Below are 19,834 nucleotides of genomic sequence, written 5' to 3'. Positions count from 1 at the left end.
GGAAAAACTGCCAGATGTACATCTAAGGAGGGCTATCACAGTTGGAAAGCTTTTGCTAAAACCATTAATCTGAATCCATTCTGTGAATCACAGAGAAAATTATTTTCAGAAAGAAAAAAATAGATGAGAATTGGTGACAATCTTAATGATTTCTGTATGTGTTGAAGCTTTGAAAGTACCCAGGGTGACCATGATAGTGTTCCTGATAATGTCTGAATGGGTGGGATAAAATATTTCTGAGAGGATGACTATCATGCTTTGAATTTAAATGGTTCCCCAAAGGCTTGAAAGCTTGGTCCACAGCTGGTCCTGTAGTTTTGAGAGTCTGTGGGACCTTTTGGACATGGATCCAGCTGGCAGATGTAAAGCCATAGCAGTCAGAGTTGATTTCCCTGCTTCCCAACCAGCTGAAATATAAACAAACCAGATAACAGCTTCCACTGCTATGGATCTATTGCCACCATGCCTTCTTATCCTGATAAACTGGACCCCTCAAGCCACACCAGAATAAATCCTTTCTTCCATTATTTGCTTCATGTCAAATAATCATAGGGATGAGAAAAATACCTCACAGGATCACAGCTCCTGAATTCGCCTCAGGCAGCCTAGAGAATCAGAGAGGTAGAGTCACACTGTGTTTGAGATTCCCTGAATATTTCCTAGGCAAATAAATAATATGGATAAGATTGAATTCCTTTTGTCTCTTTTAGACAGAGTCTCCCCCATCACAGGCTGACCTTGAACTCACTTGTGTAGCATAAGGCCAGCCCTGGGCTTCCACCGTGGTGTTGAAATTACAAGCATTACACCCCTATAGTGATTTTACCATCTTCTGTTGGATGGTCTCCCAGTGATGTCCTGGTGTGTTGGTCAATAGTGATTGGACAGGTATGACTTGCACAAGTAGCCCACCTGTGTTTTTACTTTTCTTCCAACACTGATGTGTTTGCAACACCCATTGGCTAACAGAACCCCCATTTCACCAATTCCAATGTCTCTTTCCCTAATATTTCTATCACCTCTGAGGAGCTGTCAGTTAGTAAAGTGCACAGATCTTGACAAATCTATGACTTTATTTCCTTTTTTCTTACCTTTACTGTTATTTTGTGTCTACCACAATGTGGACATTATAAATAGAAGATCTGAATCTAACTTCCAAATTTGTCTCAAATAAGAATGGTACAGGGATTCATGCTCTTTGATGTGTTAGAGAGCTGACCAGGTCTACTTGGCTCAGACTCTTTACGACATAAGGTTCCATTTCTGAGAAGGCTTGGAAGCAATATCTACAGTGTGCCAAGATTTATCTCTTCCCTCAAATAAAAGTGACTCCAAAAGAGAAACACAAAAGCCAGGTTCTGGAGCTCTGGTGATGTAGTAAGACGTAATGGAGCTTTGGTGATGTGATAAGACGTAATAGAACAGATGATAACTAATAGCCCTGATGATCTGTAGTGCATAACACGCGTCTCTGTGTTTAATGAGCTACTTATTTATGGTCTACTTCTCTTTCCTATTAAGATATTAAGTGGGTTGTAATTATTATGGAAAAGTTCACTTGCCTGAGCAAGGAAGAGTTCTTTAAAGTGAAAGATGTATGAAAATTTTAAAAGTGGGAAGAGAGTTAGTTGTCATTGGATTACCCCACAAGATAGAAAAGGGTCAAGGTGCCTGGTGAACCCAACTCTCCTGTTACAAATACTGCTATGTTTGTCTGACTGTGAAGTGTCTGGGTTTGTCCTACACACAATTAAACTGAATTAAAAGCATGGGATTCTATGATTTCCTGGTATATGTGAAATAGGAAGACATAGGAGACAAACAAGGAAGTTAGTTAAATAGTTTAATTAGAGCCGTTTTACAATTCTAAAATTAACAAGCAGACTTGTAATAAAAGATCTTCAATGTTCACAGAATGACCTCGCTTCCATTCTGAACCTGTCTTTTTTTAATTGTAAAGATTAGAATTACATTTAAAAGGACTCAAAATGAAAAAAAAAAGAAAAAAGAAAAACATAAAATGAATCAATGTACATGGTCACCCATGTCTTATGATGCAACCAATGAAATCTCTGAATGGATATTGCTTCAGCTTGGATATCAAAAGATGGCCTGTCAAGGCGTCCTTAACCAATGACTGATCACAGGTGGCCAAAAGAAAGAGGAAAACCCAAGACTACTGTCACATTGGCGATGGTTCCAACTGTCGGTGGATGACACTGACTCCAGAAATATGAATGAGCCCACAGCTTTGTTACTACGGATGTAATTATCACGAAAGTTCTCCTGTGTGGATCAACTTGTTTCTGAGGGCTTTCTTTGTTCATTTAAACTTGCATAATAAACATGCAATGAATTAGTTCTTTTGAAAGTTGTGTTTTTGCAGTCTTTTTTTTTCATACAAAGATTTCATAAGTTGCCATGTAGCATCAGAGTCTTTACCAAAGTGGGGAGGGTAAATGTGACGTAGCTGGATGACAAGAGCCTCCTTCTGTCCTGAGACACACCACCCTTCTTTTGAAAATAGCACAGATAGCTTTTCTTACCCTCCTCCACCAAAGAAAAGAATAAAAGGGGAGAAAAAAGAAAGAAACCAAAATCACAAAACCATTTTATCTAAGAAAACAAGGTTGATGTAAAGAAAATAAAGGTGTTTGTCATGCACATTATCTTCTGCATAGCTCAACCCACTTATAGTAAGGCACTATTTCCCTTTGCATGGCAACCTGTTAAGTGCTACAGTGCTCTATGACCCTCAGACACTTCCTTCTGGGATGGCAAAATAAAGAGCCTGGGTGAGTGTGACTGCCGTGCTTGGCTGCACAGGTCTGGCAGCTTGTGGAGACTCCATGACCCCTCAGGGGAAGCTGTCCATGGGTGGTATGGTAGAGTATCCATGATAAATTCCTTTCCAGAGTTCCTGGTTAGTCTGAATGCTTATTTGGATTGTTCTTCGGTCTTTGTTTCTCAATGAAGATAGATGAGGTGGGGGGAGAACAGTCAGGTCCTCTGAGACTGAGCATCCATGCATCAGCACAGGATGCTGGTTATTGGAAAATATGAGCAGGTGTTTCCAAGGGGGGGGGGAGGGAGGAAGGGAGAGAGAGAGAGAGAGAGAGAGAGAGAGAGAGAGAGAGAGAGAGAGAGAGATTGCTTTTGGTTTTCAGAGACAATCGAGGTATGATGTTAATTTAACTGATCTTCATACTGTTTCCGGAAACAATCTCCTGCTGGGAAAAATTCCCAACACCTCTCTTGGTACATCTTCCAGACATAAGATTCCTGTAAAACAGAATGTCTTTAGCTTGACCAATATATGCAATATATGATAACAACATATTTTTAAGTCTCTAAGGTTTACATTTATTATGATTTTTAATTTTATCCAAGTTCAAAGTATTATCCATTTGTAGTGAGTAAACTAGAAGGGGAATTTCAAATTTTCCTTAAAACCATAGACATTGAATGTTTTTTTCCCAATTATAATTTTGTAAGTGGAAGTTCATTTGAAAATATAAGCCACACAATAGCCATAATCTTTAAAGAAGAAAAAAGATTGAATTCACAAGGAAATTTAGTATTTTTAGTTAAAAGCTTAGTTTTAAATGTGAAATTAAAATTTTGCTATTTCTCTCCAGGTAGCATAATTAGTATCTAAAAGTAATGTTTTTTCTTTTTCAAATCAAATATGTATGTCTGTGTAGTTGTGCACTGGTGAGCACAGGGCTTATGGGGGCCAGAAAAGGAATTGGATCCCTGGAGCTGGTGTCACTGGTGGTTGTGAGCTACCACGTGAGTGCTGGGAAACACTAAGTCACCTCTCCAGCCCCTGAAAATAAATTCTTCCCCTTAGTGTTGAATATCTACATGTTGCTGTATTATCTACACTCTTTTCCTACACTTTCATCCTGATGATGGTGTATAACTGGCCTTCACCCACCTGTCCTGTGTGTTCTGTTTCATCCTTGTTTATGAGATACATCAGAAAAAACCTACAGAGACAGAGAAAGTGGTCAGCAGTGGACTACATGAAAATACTAGCATAAACAGAAAAGAGGCTGAAATCTGTCTTAATTGCAATGGATTATGAAAATGGAGAAAACACCACAAATTCAATTTCTGGAAACTAATTACAATATACCAGAAAGAAATAAGCATGTTCTCAGAGATGGCCTGTCTAATTTCACACACACTTTTATATCAAAGTTACTTAAAAAAAGAAACCACACACACTGAGTTTAATTATGTGGCTGGGGCTGGCTTGGAACTATGTAAAGTTCCATCCACCTCTGCCTCCCCAGTCCTGGGATTACAGGCAGACTGCCTGCCTCGTGGAGATTAAAGGCGCATACAACCCTGCCTGGCCCTTAGAGGTACATTGTTTTTGGTCAGGCTCAAATCAACACTGACAAATTTTAATTGAATACTGGCTTCATAAGTTCTATTTTCATCAGGTGAATTGAGTATAGTTCAACTACTTTCCTCTCAAACACTTTACTTGACATAACATTGTCCATCTGATATTAAAATTGGATCCAAAACTAAGGATGATATTTTGATAAAGTGTAGTTTGGGTTAGTTCCAAGGAAAGGCCATATTTTTATTTTATATGCATACATAATATACCTATATATATTTAGATACATATGCACATATATACATACATATATACATATGTGTAAAACCCAGTAAAAAACAAACAAAAATCTCGAACTATCCTAACTATTATCATAAACAACAAAACGTTTTAAACTAAATTTTCTGAGGTACCCAGAGAGACATAGTGGTCTTCCAAAAGGGGAGGGGAAATGAGAAAACAGGGATGTGGGATGAGGAAGGATCTGCATGATCTCAGGCTTGCATCAGGAGGGTTCCTACTTAAAATAGGAACATGGCTAGGTCTTTCTTCAAGGCTCTATAGCACCCTATTTCTAGTCTAGATCCTCCATTGCCATTTACATGAAATTAGACAGCTTAGTTATTTAAGTCTACCTACTACTCCAAGGGTTCGAGAGGACCAGTCTTTTCCTCTTGGAGTCCAACTACTGCCCTGCTTCTGGAGTTCATAGGAATGGGAGAGAATTGGCTCAGGGGGGCTGGGGGGAAGCCTATAGGGGCACTCACAGGTAGTTGGCCAGGTTGTGTTCCTGTAAAGTATGGGTTTCAAAGCCATGTGGCACTGTATCAAAATAATCGTTGCCAATCCCACAGATGAAACACTTGGTCTAGAAGACAAGGGGAGATAACAGGATGTCAGAGAAGGCAGAAGATATCATAGAGGGAAAACACAGTTCATTGGGTTGTGTAGCTGCCGCCTCTGAATATAGCCAGTTGCTTCTAGAGGAAGAAGAAATGTTCATACAACTCAGGAAGCTTGGGAAATCTACCAGGAACTTACTAGACACAGGCAACTTGCCAGGCACAGGAAGGTGAGAGTGGTACAGGTTGAGTAGCCTCCTCCCTTAGCTTAAATGAGCAGGAGGAGACTCTCAGGAGCAGTTGTCTATAAGGTGGGGGGTGGGAGCTCTCAGAATGTAGCTGTCCTGAGTCATCACCCAATCTGGTTGGTGGGTCTTTCAGTAATGCAACTGCTGTAGGTCACTCATGCTCTTATGAACAACCCCTCAACCATACTATCTATATCTATATACATTTATATAGATATATATGTGTGTGTGTCCCTCACTTATGCTACTCTAAGCATCCTCCATATCCACAAACCTGTAAATAACCCCTTCTCCATGGCCTTTGCCTATGCTTAGGCCTGAAGAGAATTACAGGACTGTATTCAGCTTCCGATGAATTCAGTAGCCACTGGGAATCCTGGGCATAACTCACAGCAGCCCACAGCCAAGCCACAAGGCATTCACTGGTCCAAGTTAGACTTGAGTGGAATCCCTTCTTTTGGCCTGACATAATTCCCTAACAGGGATAAACAGGCATTTGTTTACATCACCCCAGAAAATGCTAACCAGCACATTGTTGGAAAGAAGCTCAATATCTGACTCCTTCAATGTATGCCAAATATCAACTACTGAGGACTGTGATATGGTCCTTGAGTATAAACATGATATCATAAGTATATCTTGGGGTTTTCTTAAGTGATATGGGTTCTAGCAGGAGGATGGGTCTGTGGTGGCTAATTAGAAATGTCTTTGCTTTTTTTTCTCTCTCTCTCTACATGCACCTACCTAGACTTAGAGATGGATCTGTTCATGATAAACAGCTAAACAGGATTAGCTGCATCCTCAACTGACATTCTAAACTTTCCAGCTATCTAAACAAAGTCTACTACCCAAACAAAAGAGGTACACATTTAGACCAGTCATTAAGGGCTCCATCAGTGATTTGGAAAAGTCCTTCCATGGTCAGGTGCTGGTCTGGGCATGAAACAAACCAATGAGTGTGTCTAGGACTAGGCTAATTTGCATTACCCTCCTCTGGATTTGTCTTTATGCACACTGCCAAGTGGTCTATGCATAGGCCAGAAGGCCTGTACTGTGAGCTAAAGTGAAGGATGCCTTCCTTTGTATGAGGATTTTAGAATTACAGGACTATATTCAGCTTCAAATGAATTCAGTAACCACTGGAGAACCTGGGCATAACTCACAGCAGCCCACAGCCAAGTCACAAATGCCTTACCTCCATGTCTTCCTTGACTTGCTCTTGTTGGTCTCTGAGTTCTCCAAAAGCATCAATGATCAAACCTAGTATTGAAAAGAAAGACTATGTGATCGCCATCAACGATGAGCAATCAGTCATTCAGCTCATAACTCCCTGGATGGATAACTCTTCTCTGAAAAGTGAGAACGTGCAAATCACATGAGAAGACATTCTGAACATGGGAGAAGGCTGACGTCATTCTGGCTGCTTCCTACTAGGGAAGTAACACTCTCTGGGAGCCAAACATAATGTGATAGGGCCGAATGCTTACTGGAAAAGCATTTTAAAATGAAGTGACAGGGTAGGAAAAAAAGCAATCCTAATTAACTTGGCACATACACAAGCTATATTATTACTTACTGCAGGCCAAGAGGAGTAACTGAGATTAGTGGTTGTAAAATTAAAAAAGACACACACAAAAATAAAACATTACTATGTGGTCTGAGAAATATCTCCCAACCTCCTAAGCTGTCTATAATTTTATCAAATATGATGAATGTTTAATAAGTGCAATTGTTAGGGTTTTACCTCATTTCTGTTCTGTGACTTTCTAATTACTTCTTCCAAATGTTTTGACTTTTTTCTTCTTAAAATATTCTTTCTTTTACTTAAGTGTATGTCTAAGAGTACATACATCCGCATATGTGTGAGTACCCACAGAACCCAGAAAAGGATCTGCAGTTACAGAGAGTTGTGAGCTGCCCTATATGGCACCGAGAACTTCATCTTTTGGAAGAACAGTAAGTGCTCTTAATTGCTAAGTCATCTCTCCAGCCCAAACTTTGCCTACTTATAAAGCAATATTGTTTCCTTCCATAAAGACATTGCGGATGGATTATGAGTCCTTTATACTTATCTGTGTACCTTACCAGTATCATCTCATACCTGTGGAATATAAAGGATAATGTCGTGTTTACAGACAGTTAACTTAAGCTGGGATAAATGTGCTGAATAGGAAACAAAAAATGCAAACAGGAGTGACTTTCGGAGGAAAAAAAGATCTTACTGTAAGTGATTCCCTCTGCTCGAAGGCTGCAGCGGAAGATTCTGAATCCAATCTGCTCAGACTGGCCATGGATTTCAACCCCAGTCTGGGCTGCTGCACACTTTGGCCAAGTGACTGAGACTTGCCATAGCTTAGTGAGTTCTCGTGGAAATTGTAAGTGTTGACATAGTCCTTATGATGTCAGCGAAGGGTAACATGAGTTACCAGACATAACTAACACATAGTAGGTACTCACTAATGAAATGTTGCACAGCAACAATATGTTTGTACATGCGGAACTAATCAGGTACCAATGACTGGAGTGGGGATGTGAACTGATGCCCTTGTTTGAAACCTATCCATAACTGTGGAGCTTAGAGAATTGAATAGCCTCAGCCTGAATGGCTCACAGCTCCTCTAAGCTTTCAAAGCTGGTGGGGCTGCAGGACAAGGAGTCAAACCCTGCAGAGATCAAGCAGGCCAAGAAAGTGGCTCAATCTGTTAAGTGTATGCCATGCAAACGTGAGGGCATGAGTTTGATTCCTAGAATTTAAAAAGGTAGAGATGGTAGAGCGAGCCTGTAATCCCAGCACTTGGAGTTTTCTCACAAAAAGGTGGACACAGGTCTTTGTGGCTCAGTGATTAGCCTGCATAATAGAAGAGCCCTAGGCAACAGTGAAAGACCCTCCCCCACCCCCAAAAACCAGAGTAGATGACTCCTGAACTTCTGTCCTTCACATATGCAGGCGTGCATGCACCCCCCCCCATACACACACACAACACACAGCTAATTACCTTAGCTTGGGCTACTTTTAGACCCCTGAATAGCCCATACCTTGACTGCTTTTGAATAGCTAACATTCCATGATTAATAGATTAAAAACCTTTTTAGAACCCATTCACTTAGCAGAACCCTAGCTTTCACTAACCCCAAAGCTAAGAATGTTATCTGAAAACATCCGAGGCCTATAGGAAAGCCTTTTCCATCTTACTGTACCTGCATCTCTGATATCCTCACCAATTTTTTTTAACTTGCCTTGATCCATGACTCCGTTTTTTGTTCTGTAAAACTATAACGCTTTATAAAACGGCTCGAATTTTAGAACAGGAGATTGGGAGGGGCATAAATCTTTGTACCCAGGACGTGATTCCTCAAATTCAGTCCAAAAGGAAACTCTTATTCCCTGTATGGCGAAAGCTGCGAGGTGAGCTTGTTGACATCAGCACATACTTCTCTATTTTTCCTCTAGAGATTTCACAAGGAAGGAATACGAGAAGAAAAGGTTCCATTTGGCCTTGGCAGAAAACATGTCATACTGTTAGCCCACCTTGCATTGTTGGCTTCAGCAGCAGATGGCTCAAGGTACCCAAGAGCCACAGCTGGATGTGCCTTACCTTGTATGATAGCCAGAAGGATGACAATCACGAAGAAGAAGAATGTGATGTCAAAGATGATGCGGTAGATCTCATACTCGTCTCCTGCTGGGTCTTCAATTTCATCACCAATGCCCCCTCCAGCACGAACGCCCACATACATGTGGAACATGTAACACTGGAAGGTAGGAACAGAGACAATTCTAAGGCTTGCCACCCTCCCTGGCACTCCACTAACACGAGTCTTTCTCTCTAAATTCTCATTCTGAATGAGAAGTATCTGTGCTCTGTGTCATCTGTCTGTTTTAATCCTCCTTCGTGTGCTCTGACTGTGGCTCCTGCACTCTCTTAAGCAAAGCTCCACACTGTTCACTCTGTTTGGACCTTCTGTGCCGCTTGGGAAAGACAGAGAAGTGCTTCATTAGCACCTTAGCCCTGAAGCACATGAGGAGATATAGCATTACTATCACGTTATCGTAATATGAGCTATATAAAACTATATTGTCTGGTGATTCCCACAATGGCACAGACATGGAACAAGAAATTAAAAGCCCAGTGGAGTAAAAGATGGAATCTTAGAAACTGAGCTAGATGAAGGAGGACTTACTGACTTCTTCACTTAACGCTAATACAGTGGGATGCAGAAATCTTTCCTACTTAGTGTCTAAGCAAATGAAGAAAGATGGTGTGGAGAGATGAAGAGGAACGAGAAACTCATTCATTAAAACAAAAAGGCCACCCACAACTCCTACAGATGTGAGGCAGGATGCACCAAAAGAGTTTTGCTATCTTTGAAACAGAGCTTGGCTTCAGCAGCACAGGCATTTGAGCTTTTGAGAACTCTGTAATCCCTTATGATCAGGGCCATCCTGTACATTTTAGATTTTAGGAGACTTCCTTTTTTTCTATAATAATGTATAGTCATGTCACTCATAATTTACTTAAATATATTTTTTGTTTTTTTCGAGACAGGGTTTCTCTGTATAGCCCTGGCTGTCCTGGAACTCACTTTGTAGACCAGGCTGGCCTCGAACTCAGAAATCCACCTGTCTCTGCCCCCAAGTTGCTGGGATTAAAGGCGTGTGCCACCACGCCTGGCTAAATATATTTTTACTTAAAATTCAAACTCTATATACAATTAGAGATTTAAAATAAAATATACTTATCAATTAAGTGAAGAATATGCAGAATGAATTAAGGCCTAAAATATATAATGTTTTGGCAACTCGGCACTTGTGTAAACAAGAGCAGGAAGTGTATATATATATATATACACATATATATATACATATATATATATATATATATATACATACACATATATATATATACATATCTTATTTCTCCTTGAATTTTCTTCTCTTTTATTCTTTTCTCATATATTACATCCCCACTGGTTTGCTTTCCCCTCCCTCCCCTTCCCCCAACCTCTACCCTACTACCTCTCTCCTTTAATAAATCTCCCCGCACACCTCCCTCAGAAAAGAGCAGGCCTATCAGGGACATTAACCAAACACAGCATAGCAAGTTACAATAAGAATTCTTAACATCTACTGACTAGCTGCTAATAGTATCTTTATATATAGTATAATAATAATAATAATAATAATAATAATAATAATAATAAATGACTTCTACATTCATACCCTGGCACCTCCTGCAATCCTACCCCTCTATAAACCTCCCCATCTGTAAGTGTTTGCTGTACATCCTCTGAGCCAGGTGGTAGCCTTTCCCATCAAAACCACATCCTTCCAGGACAGAAGTCTGAAGGTCTTCCTTAGCCTGTTCTACACACCCTAACTTATTTAACACCTGCCCCTTACCCCTTCCAGACTGTTTAGCTGCTCCCTCTGCAGTGAAGGAGAAAAGCCTGGCACTTTGTCCACATCTCAGCACTTGGTTCATGTGCCCACAGTCCCATCCCCATGTGATCCTGCCAGGTTGATAATCAATCATGAAATACCATGCTCATAGAGGTACTTTCTCAGCCTAACATACAATAAGCCAAATGTCAAACCCATGATGACATCTGCCCTGAACCCCCCTACTATAAAAACCTATCTAGACCCACCAGCCCTATTCTGGACCCTAGAAAAGGCTCTTTGTGGTAGTGAGGCCAAGAGAGTCCTCTAGAAAGAGTTGGTTTAAGGCTGTAGCACCTAGACTGGTTTAGGTCTATCTGCACACGCTGTCTTCTGGAAGCTCTCGTGTCTAGATTGATAGTGCCATCTACTGAGTCTGTGTCTAGATGTTTTAGAGACAGTCACTTGAAAAAAATAGAACCAGATATCTACCTTTGGGACACTACATTGATTCCTTAAAACTTGGTGGCAAAAATTGTCCACAGTGCCTTTTTGAAGAAAGTATAATTTATTTTCAGTGTATACTTCTGTTTTCTGTCTAAACTCTTTATATACCACATATACTGTTTATTTTTACCAAGGAGAAAATGGTGTCCCATGCTCTGCTCTGAATGTGAGTCTTCATACATAGACCTGAGGCCACGGGGAACAACGATGATGGTCGCAGGTGTCCTGGCTGGTTAATGTTACTGTGACAGGGTATCTTTGGGAGGTCGGAGGGGCTCTCTTAGCCTCAGACTTCCAAGCAGAGCTCATGGTGGCCACACTGGTAAGGTGTGTGAACACCCACTGTTGTCTGGGGCTCAGCAGTCAAATTATCATCCTTTTCCTGAAAATCAGAACCCTTTTTCTCCACATTTCTTATCATAGATTGAGCCTAATTAGGACTAAAGTGGAAGAAGGTGGTTTGGAGACAGAAAACTACACTTCTTTCAGGGAATCTGAAAAAAAAAATGAGAGAAAAAAAAAACCTGGGGAAAGATCAGGAGACAGAGGTGGGGTATGAGAGGGCTTAAAGGAAGTGTGGCAGAGGGAGAGGTGGTACCAGGGAACCAGGAAGCAGGAGCTAGAGACCTTGCTGGAAAGGTGAAGTTGGATACTAATTAACTGAGGTGATGTCCAGTAAGTGCATAAGCAGCTAACCTCCCCCAAGCTGCCTCTTATCTTCATTATCTGAAAGGGGCTGGGGCTGAGGGTCCTCTGGTCCTGCTGAGCTTCCTAGGTCAGGCCTATGCACCCAGGCTCCTCAGCTACCACCATTTTGCCCCCAGCTATAGACTTTTTTTTCCTCACACTCTCTCCTCCTACATTCTCAAAGACGTAGTTCAAATCCTATGAGGACACGGCTAGTATAATTAGATTCTTAGAATGAGAAACATCATGATCTGGGAGGAAAGAAGAAAGACATCCCTGGGTGAGTCCTAGAGTTTGTAAAACTTTGGCTGCAGTGCCACCTGCTGGAAGTGACAGAACCCAAAGGTTGAAGTTCCTGCTGATAACTGTTCTCTGCCCACAGAGATAAGCCTGAGCAGCAAAGATTCAGTTTTCTCCTCCTGAAAGGAGGCACCAGACATCCTTCCTCACAGAACACCCAAGCTCTTCACAGTTAAAGACAAGATACAAACCTCATGGCTATATACAGAGAATGCCTACACCATCCAGAGCCACCAGTGGTCTTGCTCATGGCTCTCAGAAGTCCCTCAAACTGATGATGTACAGGCTCTAGCTAAGTCAAGAGCCCACTTACTTATCCTAAAATGAGACTGTGATGCTAAGCATGCTTGTCAACTTGATTTGATAAAGAAGCACCTAAGCGTTTAGTGAGTGCCCATGAGGATGCTTCTGGAGGCAAGTAGGCCATGAGAGCCCTGATAGAAGGAATGGATGGATCTCAGGAGTGAATCTAAACAGTGCTGAGATGTAGAGGGAGGAAGAGGTGGGGCCGTGATGGAGGAATCAGGTCCTGGTGACAGGTGCTCCAAGCCATCTTGCCCTTTAGAACCTACTCCTCTCTGCTTCCTGACCACCAAGAAGCAAACTGGTCTGCTCCACCATACATTCAGTCCACCACCACCACAGTCTAACCTCTGAAACTGTGAGCCATGACACACAATGCGTGCCTTAAAGTTGCCCTGAAGCACTTTGGCAATGGCAAGGCAAAAGTAAAATGGAGATGAATTTCTCTGCCTTCTGTATTCACATCCCATAGTGCTAGACAAGCCCAGCCAGGCAAGGCTGTGGTAGTCCTAAGAAAAATTAAGGAAAACACTAGAAATGCATATGGATATTGAGTGAAAACTGAGTCATCTCAGGAGCTGTGACTACAGATGATCAGTCACACGGTGCCTCATGATATGAGCAACTAACATAACAAACAGACTTTGATACATATGTACAATCTCTTTAAAATTGTAAAAATTCCAATTCCTAGTATGAGGAATGGGCTTATTTCTCCATAGATCCACTGACTGGACTTATTAAAAGCTTTAATATGTTTTAACAATTAAATTTGGGTTTTTTTTGCTCTTCTGGCCTAAATTTCTTTCTTTACAGAAATAGTCGGGCATCTTCTTAAACCTGTGAACTGAATGAATTAAAGTTACTATTCACTGTCTAGCCACACAGTTGACCCTTTGTCTACTGTCTTATTTTTATCATGTTTTAAGATTACTTTTTATTTGTTTATTGTGTGGGAGTGGGGTGCCATGGCATGGATTGGAAGCCAGAGGACACCTTTCAGGCATCTCACCTTCCAGCATGCAGGACCTGGTGACAGAATTCAGATTGGCTGTCAGGCTTGGAGGCAGGTGCCTTCCCCACTGAGCATACTGCAGGCCTTGGCTTATGTCTTTTTAAAGGTGTGATGAGAACTTTATCCATCAGGACAGCATCCCTTCCTTAGCATAGCTAATACATTTTGGCCAGCTTATTGTTTGCCTATAAGACTTGATATATTTTTGTTATTTTCAAAAATAATAATTTTTGATGTTCACAAGTTTCTATGTTTTATATACTATTCAGAAAGTCCTGTTTGCCATTAAAATTTATTATTTTAAGGACTCAAACCTGTCTTGTTACTGTCTTGAAGAGAAAGATTGGCATTCATTTTTACCACTTTGCTCTCAGAGACTTATACATGGTCAGTAAGACTTATTGGATGTGTTTTTTTTTTTTTTGTATTTTATGATCGTAAAAAGCAACATTATCATAGCTTAATTTCTTTAAGTATTTGTATGTACTTCAAGGTACTCTATTCTATTCCCAAGGAGGTGCAAAAATACCTAATTTACTATTCACCAGAGAATCATCCAGGAAATTCCTTTTTTTAGAGAAAATTCTAGAGAAATCTCATCCTATCAGTCCCCTTGACACTCACACACAACCCTGCCCTTGTAGGTATTCCAACATGTGAAGGGCTCACGAAAAGTTCTTGCTCTCTCCAGATAGCAATAGTTCCTTTGGCTTAATTTTCCCCTCCCAAACCTAAGTGCTCATGGAAAGTAATTTTTGTGATTTGCATATGAAGTATTCCCTGATAGAGTCATTGTCTGAACACCTAGTCTCCAGTGGGTAGCACAGTTGCAGACGTTATGGAACCTTCAGTAGGCAGCACCTTGCTGGAAGAAAGATGTCACTTGAGAGGGGTTGTGAAGTCATATTGTCTAACTCTGCTTGCTGCTTTGTTTCTTGAGTATGGATGAAGTGTGACCAGTTGGGCTCCTGCTCCTGCCTTCAGGACTTCTCTGCCTGCTGCATGACTTTGCTGACATGATGGACTCTCTCCCTCCAGAATTGTAAACCAGAATAAACCCGAATAAACCTGTCCTGCCCTGCATTGCTTTTGATGGGATATTTTATTCCAGAGACACCCATCAGAGAGGCAAGCTGTACAACAGTGACGACCAACGGTATGAAATCTGGAGCATCTGTTGACTGTCCGAGACCAAAAGGTGACCTCTAAGACAACATACTCAATATAAAAGCCAAGTATCAGCTCTGTTAAGATACATCTTTAGATCTGCGCCGTAACATCAGGGAAAGTCAGTGCGGCAAGCAGAGCAAAGGCCTCGGAACATTCACCTGCTACCCTGGAATGTGTGACTCACAGGCTAACATTTGCCCCAATTCTAACTACGTCTCTCAGGAAGTCTACTAATTACTAAGTCAAACAAACATGGGCGGGAAATCTACAAAAACAGTCCTTTCTGCTCTGCTGAAAGCCACTCAGCCTTCCATTGTGCCAGGCACCTCCTCCTCTCCTGCGCTGGGGATAAGGCAATGCACAGTGCCCATGGATGGTGGGCATGGGGTGGTTTCCTGCCAGCTCAGGAGCTTACCGTCAGCATGTCATCACATTTCATGTCCGGTGTGTCACCATCCTCACTTTTATTGTAGAATTTTCGGAAGAAATTGAATGCCACGACAGTGTACAGGTATACAACAACAGCCAATAAGCCAACAGTTAACACGAGCTGAAAGCAAGATGACATTTAGCAGATATTGGGGGATACAGGATGTATGACTGGTGTAACTGACAACTGGGTGGGAGGGGAGTACTCTATGGACACACCCGGACTTACTGACTATAAGCCAATATGATCCATGCTCTCATTATTCCTCACCTTCTTAGCTCACAAGCAAAGTTTATTTGCACATTGTCTTTATCAGTCTGACAAAGCATTTTATGCTAAGCCTGACGACTTAATTGGCTAACAAGCACACAACACAAACCAAGTAAAGATGAATTCCAATTTAGTTTCACACTCAAATCAAATTGATATGTATTAGAAAGCAGCTTTAATGTTCAGAAAATAGTATATGCTCTCCTGCATTATAAATCATTTTTTTAATTTATGGGGAAGTGTGTGTCTGCTTGTATGTATATGACACCAGGTGGTGTAGTGCCTGAAGTAGTCAGAAAAGAGTGTGGGATCCCATGGAACTGGAGTTAGTCAGTTGTGTACCTAATATGAGTGCCAGGAACTGAACCAGCTCCTACCTTCTGTGCCACCTCTCTAGTTAACTGTGCTAGGAGCTCTGTCATAATCCACTGAGGGGCAAATGAGCAGAGCACACAGGGGTTCTGGCTTTGTGCCTTTGAGTTGCCATGTGCATCACAGCTTTATTCAGACCTGTAGGTGACGTGTGTTGGTGCTTCATGCTGGACTTTTGAAAACAAGGGATTGTGGTAATAGTAAAGGTTGCTGTGAGTCCAGGTTGGAGGGGCACTGATTATTAAATGTACTGGACTAGAAAGACTGTGGATCTAGATAATTAGCACAGAATTGTTACCACCAATTGGACACATGAAGCAGCTGACAAATGAGTAAATATATACATCTGCATGGTCACGGTAACAGAGGTCCAGCCTGAGCAGTTGCTTCCATCAGAATGTCAGTGGGCTATCTGGACCCAGACCAGCTATCCCCTATGTCAGCATGCCCTTGTCAAGTATAAAGTATCATTTAAACCTAGTTCAATTAAAAAAAGTCATGAGGATGTCTTGTTAAATTAAAATGTATTAAAACTGCCAACACCTTCTTGTAAATGCAAGTAATGCACTTGGATTCTGCAACAATTTTTGGCACAGCATAGCATCAGGTGGAGCAAGCACTGTCGCATAAGCAAAACAAGAACGAATGTAGTGTTCAATGTCGATGGGTCTGAGCTGGCTGGTTGATTTGTTCTCAACCTTCACAAAAAAAATCTGACAAGCTATTGTTATTAGTTGTACTGTACCAGAAAAGAATTTGGTCCTGCAAATATTCACTCACCCAAGATCATGCAACTAAACCATCCAGACAACCCCTGAACCTGAGTTATAGGGTCCTGGAACTACTCATAGTTTATAAAAGACATAGACAATCCAGCATGACAATCTTTAAAGCCACACAGTGTCACTGAAGGGCTGCATTGTTTTCAGACGTCTTTCTCATCAGTTTTGCTTCTCTAAGGGAAATAGGATCTTTTACCTGTTTGCCATTATGGGTAACTGAGGACAGGATAGTTCTCAAGGTCTTGAATCCCATCGCGATGTCAAGGAGGTGAGCAGCAAAAAAAAAGTTGTTATAATGTCCAAGAACAGACATGGTCATGTACCAGGCTAGGTAGAGGAAGGACTGTTAGGAGCAAACAGGGAGAAGGCATGTCAGACAACAGAATACACAAAACCCAGCACGAGCCACTGTCATCTCGCTCCATACAACCCCCTGCATGCACCTCCTCTGTCTAAGCTGTAATCCTTTAGTTCTAACTGGCTGGATTCAACCTTTGCACATTTGCCCTTTATTTAGTTTGCTATGAAAGGCTCAGTGCAATTTTTTTCCTTGACACCAACTCTTCTAATTCATCCTTTCACAAACAATGGAAACGATCATCCTATATCCTGACAGCAAGGGCTCGGCTTCAGCTTGGCGCTTGCTATATTGTACCATATAAATTTTGGACTATGGAGGCTGTCCTGTGACCTGATGATCCATGATGAGAGAAGAAGGCATTGAATATCACTCAGGGACAAGACTGCCTCTGTTTGGAGAATCCATGTCTACAGTCAACCTAAGAACCCACAAACAGTGACTCCTTCCTTTTCTCTTTTCCTCTGGTCTTCATTTATCTATACATTGGCATTGTTAAGACCTATTAGTTAGAATCTATCGCAGGATAGTTCCCAAGTAGCTTTATTAAGGTAACATTGCACATTGCATGGACTGAAGTAAATCCCAAGAGCAACTGAGGTATTCTTTGATGTCACTGATACTTGTGAACTTAACTACATATTTGGTACTGCTTGGGGAAGTCTGAATCATAATTGAAGAAATGATTTTTAATTATCTGTGTGTGTGTGTGTGTGTGTGTGTATCTATGTGTAGATATGGGCAATGCAATGATCTTAGAGGTCAGAAGAGGGAATCAGCTACTCTGGCACTGGAGTTAGAGACAGCTGTGAGTGCTGGGAACTAAACCTGGTCTTCTGCAGGTATTCTAAACCGCTGCTGAGCCATCTCTCCAGTGTCCTGAATTATTTGTTTTCTTTACTGTGTATGTGCCCATCTTTGGTAGGGGCAATGAAGATGCAGGATAAAAGCCCGATGGTTGCTTTGCTTTATAGTTTCTTGTACAGATGCTGTTTCTGGATGGCGGTCACTCATAGGAGAGGATTAGTCCTGTTGTTCTGACTCTAATCTTAGAGGAAGAAAAAGGAGGAGGCTGGGGTCATGAAAGAGTTCCTGAGCAACAGGGGACTGAAGCTAGGAAAAGAAAAATGATATCTGTGAAAGCCAAGATTTAGCAGGAAGAGTTTAGAAGTGACACACTTGCCATAGGACAGTAAGGAGTCATCTCATTGTCTAGCAAGAGATGCAAATCCTGAGGGAAAAGGAGACACATGGGAAACACAAGAGGAAGGAGTTGTAAACTACTGATAAACTAGTCATGGCTGTGGTGTTGGTTGACATGGGAGAACCTTGTTAATCTTGAGTGACAGAGAGATGGGCAATGCGTAGCATAGGTGCTGTGAACATTTTGTTTGTTTGTTTGTTTCCTTAAAGTTTTTTTTATTAGATATTTTCTTCATTTACATTTCAAGTGCTACCCCCAAAGCCTCCCCACCCTGCTCCCCAAACCACCCACTCCTGCTTCCTGGACCTGGCAGTCCCCTGTACTGGGGCATATGATTTGCACAAGACCAAGGGGCTCTCTTCCCATTGATAGCCGACTAGGCCATCCTCTGCTACATATGCAACTAGAGACACAGCTCTGGGGGGATACTGGTTAGTTCATATCGTTGTTCCTCCTATAGGGTTGCAGACCCCTTTAGCTCCTTGGGTATTTTCTCTAGCTCCTTTATTAGGGGCCTTGTGTTCCATCCAATAGATAACTGTGAGCATCCACTTCTGTATTTGCCAGGCATTGGCATTGACTCACAGAGAGAACTATGTCAGGGTCCTGTAAGCAAAATCTTGCTGGCATATGCAATAGTGTCTGGGTTTGGTGGTTGTATATGGGATGGATCCCTGGGTGGGGCAGTCTCTGGATGGTCTTTCCTTCCGTCTTAGCTCTGAACTTTGTCTCTGTACTTCTTCCATGGGTATTTTGTTCCCCCATTCTAAGAAGGAACAAAGTATCCACACTTGGGTCTTACTTATTCTTGAGTTTCATATGGTTTGCAAATTGTGTCTTTGGTATTCTAAGTTTCTGGGCTAATTAACCACTTATCATTGAGTGCATATCATATGTGTTCTTTTGTGATTGGGTTACATCACTCAGGATGATATCCTCCAGATGCATCTATTTGCCTAAGAATTTCATGAATTCATTGTTTTAATAGCTGAGTAGTACTCCATTGTGTAAATGTACCACATTTTCTGTATCCGTTCCTCTGTTGAGGGGCATCTGGGTTCTTTCTAGCTTCTGGAGCATTTTTATACTAAAAGTTACTTTTTTGTATGATAAGAAATGCCCCTGGGGATCCCATATTTCATCTGATTACCCGTGTTGCTTTAGAGACTAATCAAACTGCGGAAGGCCCAGCAACATGTGAGAAGTGACTGGCCACCCAGCAACATGTGAGAAGTGACTGGCCGTACAGAAGCCATAAAGTTGCAGGGGACCGTGTGCCTAACAGGTCTCTAAAGATGCTTAAAGGGACTTCTCCAGGCTGCCTTCAGGATTCACTCACATCCAACTTCTCTGGATGACAATGAATTCCACAGAAATGGAAAGATGAAGGTCAGACTCAATTGGACAAAAGAGGATTATACAAGGACTGTGGTATGGAGAGAGACCCCCCACCCCAGCCCCCAGTCAGGATGGGCTGAGTGGGAGATGGCCCACTGAGGCAGGAGTTGGTGACTCCTACTCACTGAGAAGTTTTCCACCAGTCGGTGAACAGTCTATGGCTCTGAAAGCTACTTATGAAATAAGTTCGAAGATATAAAGAGTCCCTTGG

General features: G+C 41.6%; 1 protein-coding gene across 6 annotated transcripts in view; it reads right to left on the bottom strand.

Annotated features, from left to right (window-relative positions):
• Positions 1-1,818: 1,818 nt before the first annotated feature.
• The window catches only part of Ryr2 (ryanodine receptor 2), a 568,461-nt gene continuing 550,445 nt past the window's right edge, over positions 1,819-19,834 (bottom strand). For 4 of the 6 annotated variants that reach the window (XM_085831287.1, XM_085831288.1, XM_085831289.1 and 1 more), the window contains 7 exons: positions 16,860-17,006; positions 15,225-15,359; positions 9,044-9,200; positions 6,643-6,707; positions 5,125-5,225; positions 3,941-3,992; positions 1,819-3,282 (listed from right to left, as the gene is read on the bottom strand). In XM_085831287.1, the coding sequence (XP_085687413.1) occupies positions 3,187-3,282; positions 3,941-3,992; positions 5,125-5,225; positions 6,643-6,707; positions 9,044-9,200; positions 15,225-15,359; positions 16,860-17,006 (753 nt within the window). In that variant the 3' untranslated portion in view covers positions 1,819-3,186. The remainder of the gene's footprint in view (positions 3,283-3,940; positions 3,993-5,124; positions 5,226-6,642; positions 6,708-9,043; positions 9,201-15,224; positions 15,360-16,859; positions 17,007-19,834) is intronic. The other 2 variants (XM_085831290.1, XM_029468301.2) reach the window with 1 other exon arrangement.

This window comes from Mus caroli, unplaced genomic scaffold (genome assembly GCF_978045245.1).
Source record: "Mus caroli unplaced genomic scaffold, Mus_caroli_1 scaffold_15, whole genome shotgun sequence".
NCBI lineage: Eukaryota > Metazoa > Chordata > Mammalia > Rodentia > Muridae > Mus > Mus caroli.
Note: the sequence above shows the minus strand (reverse complement) of the source record. Positions and strands in the feature narration are given on the sequence as shown.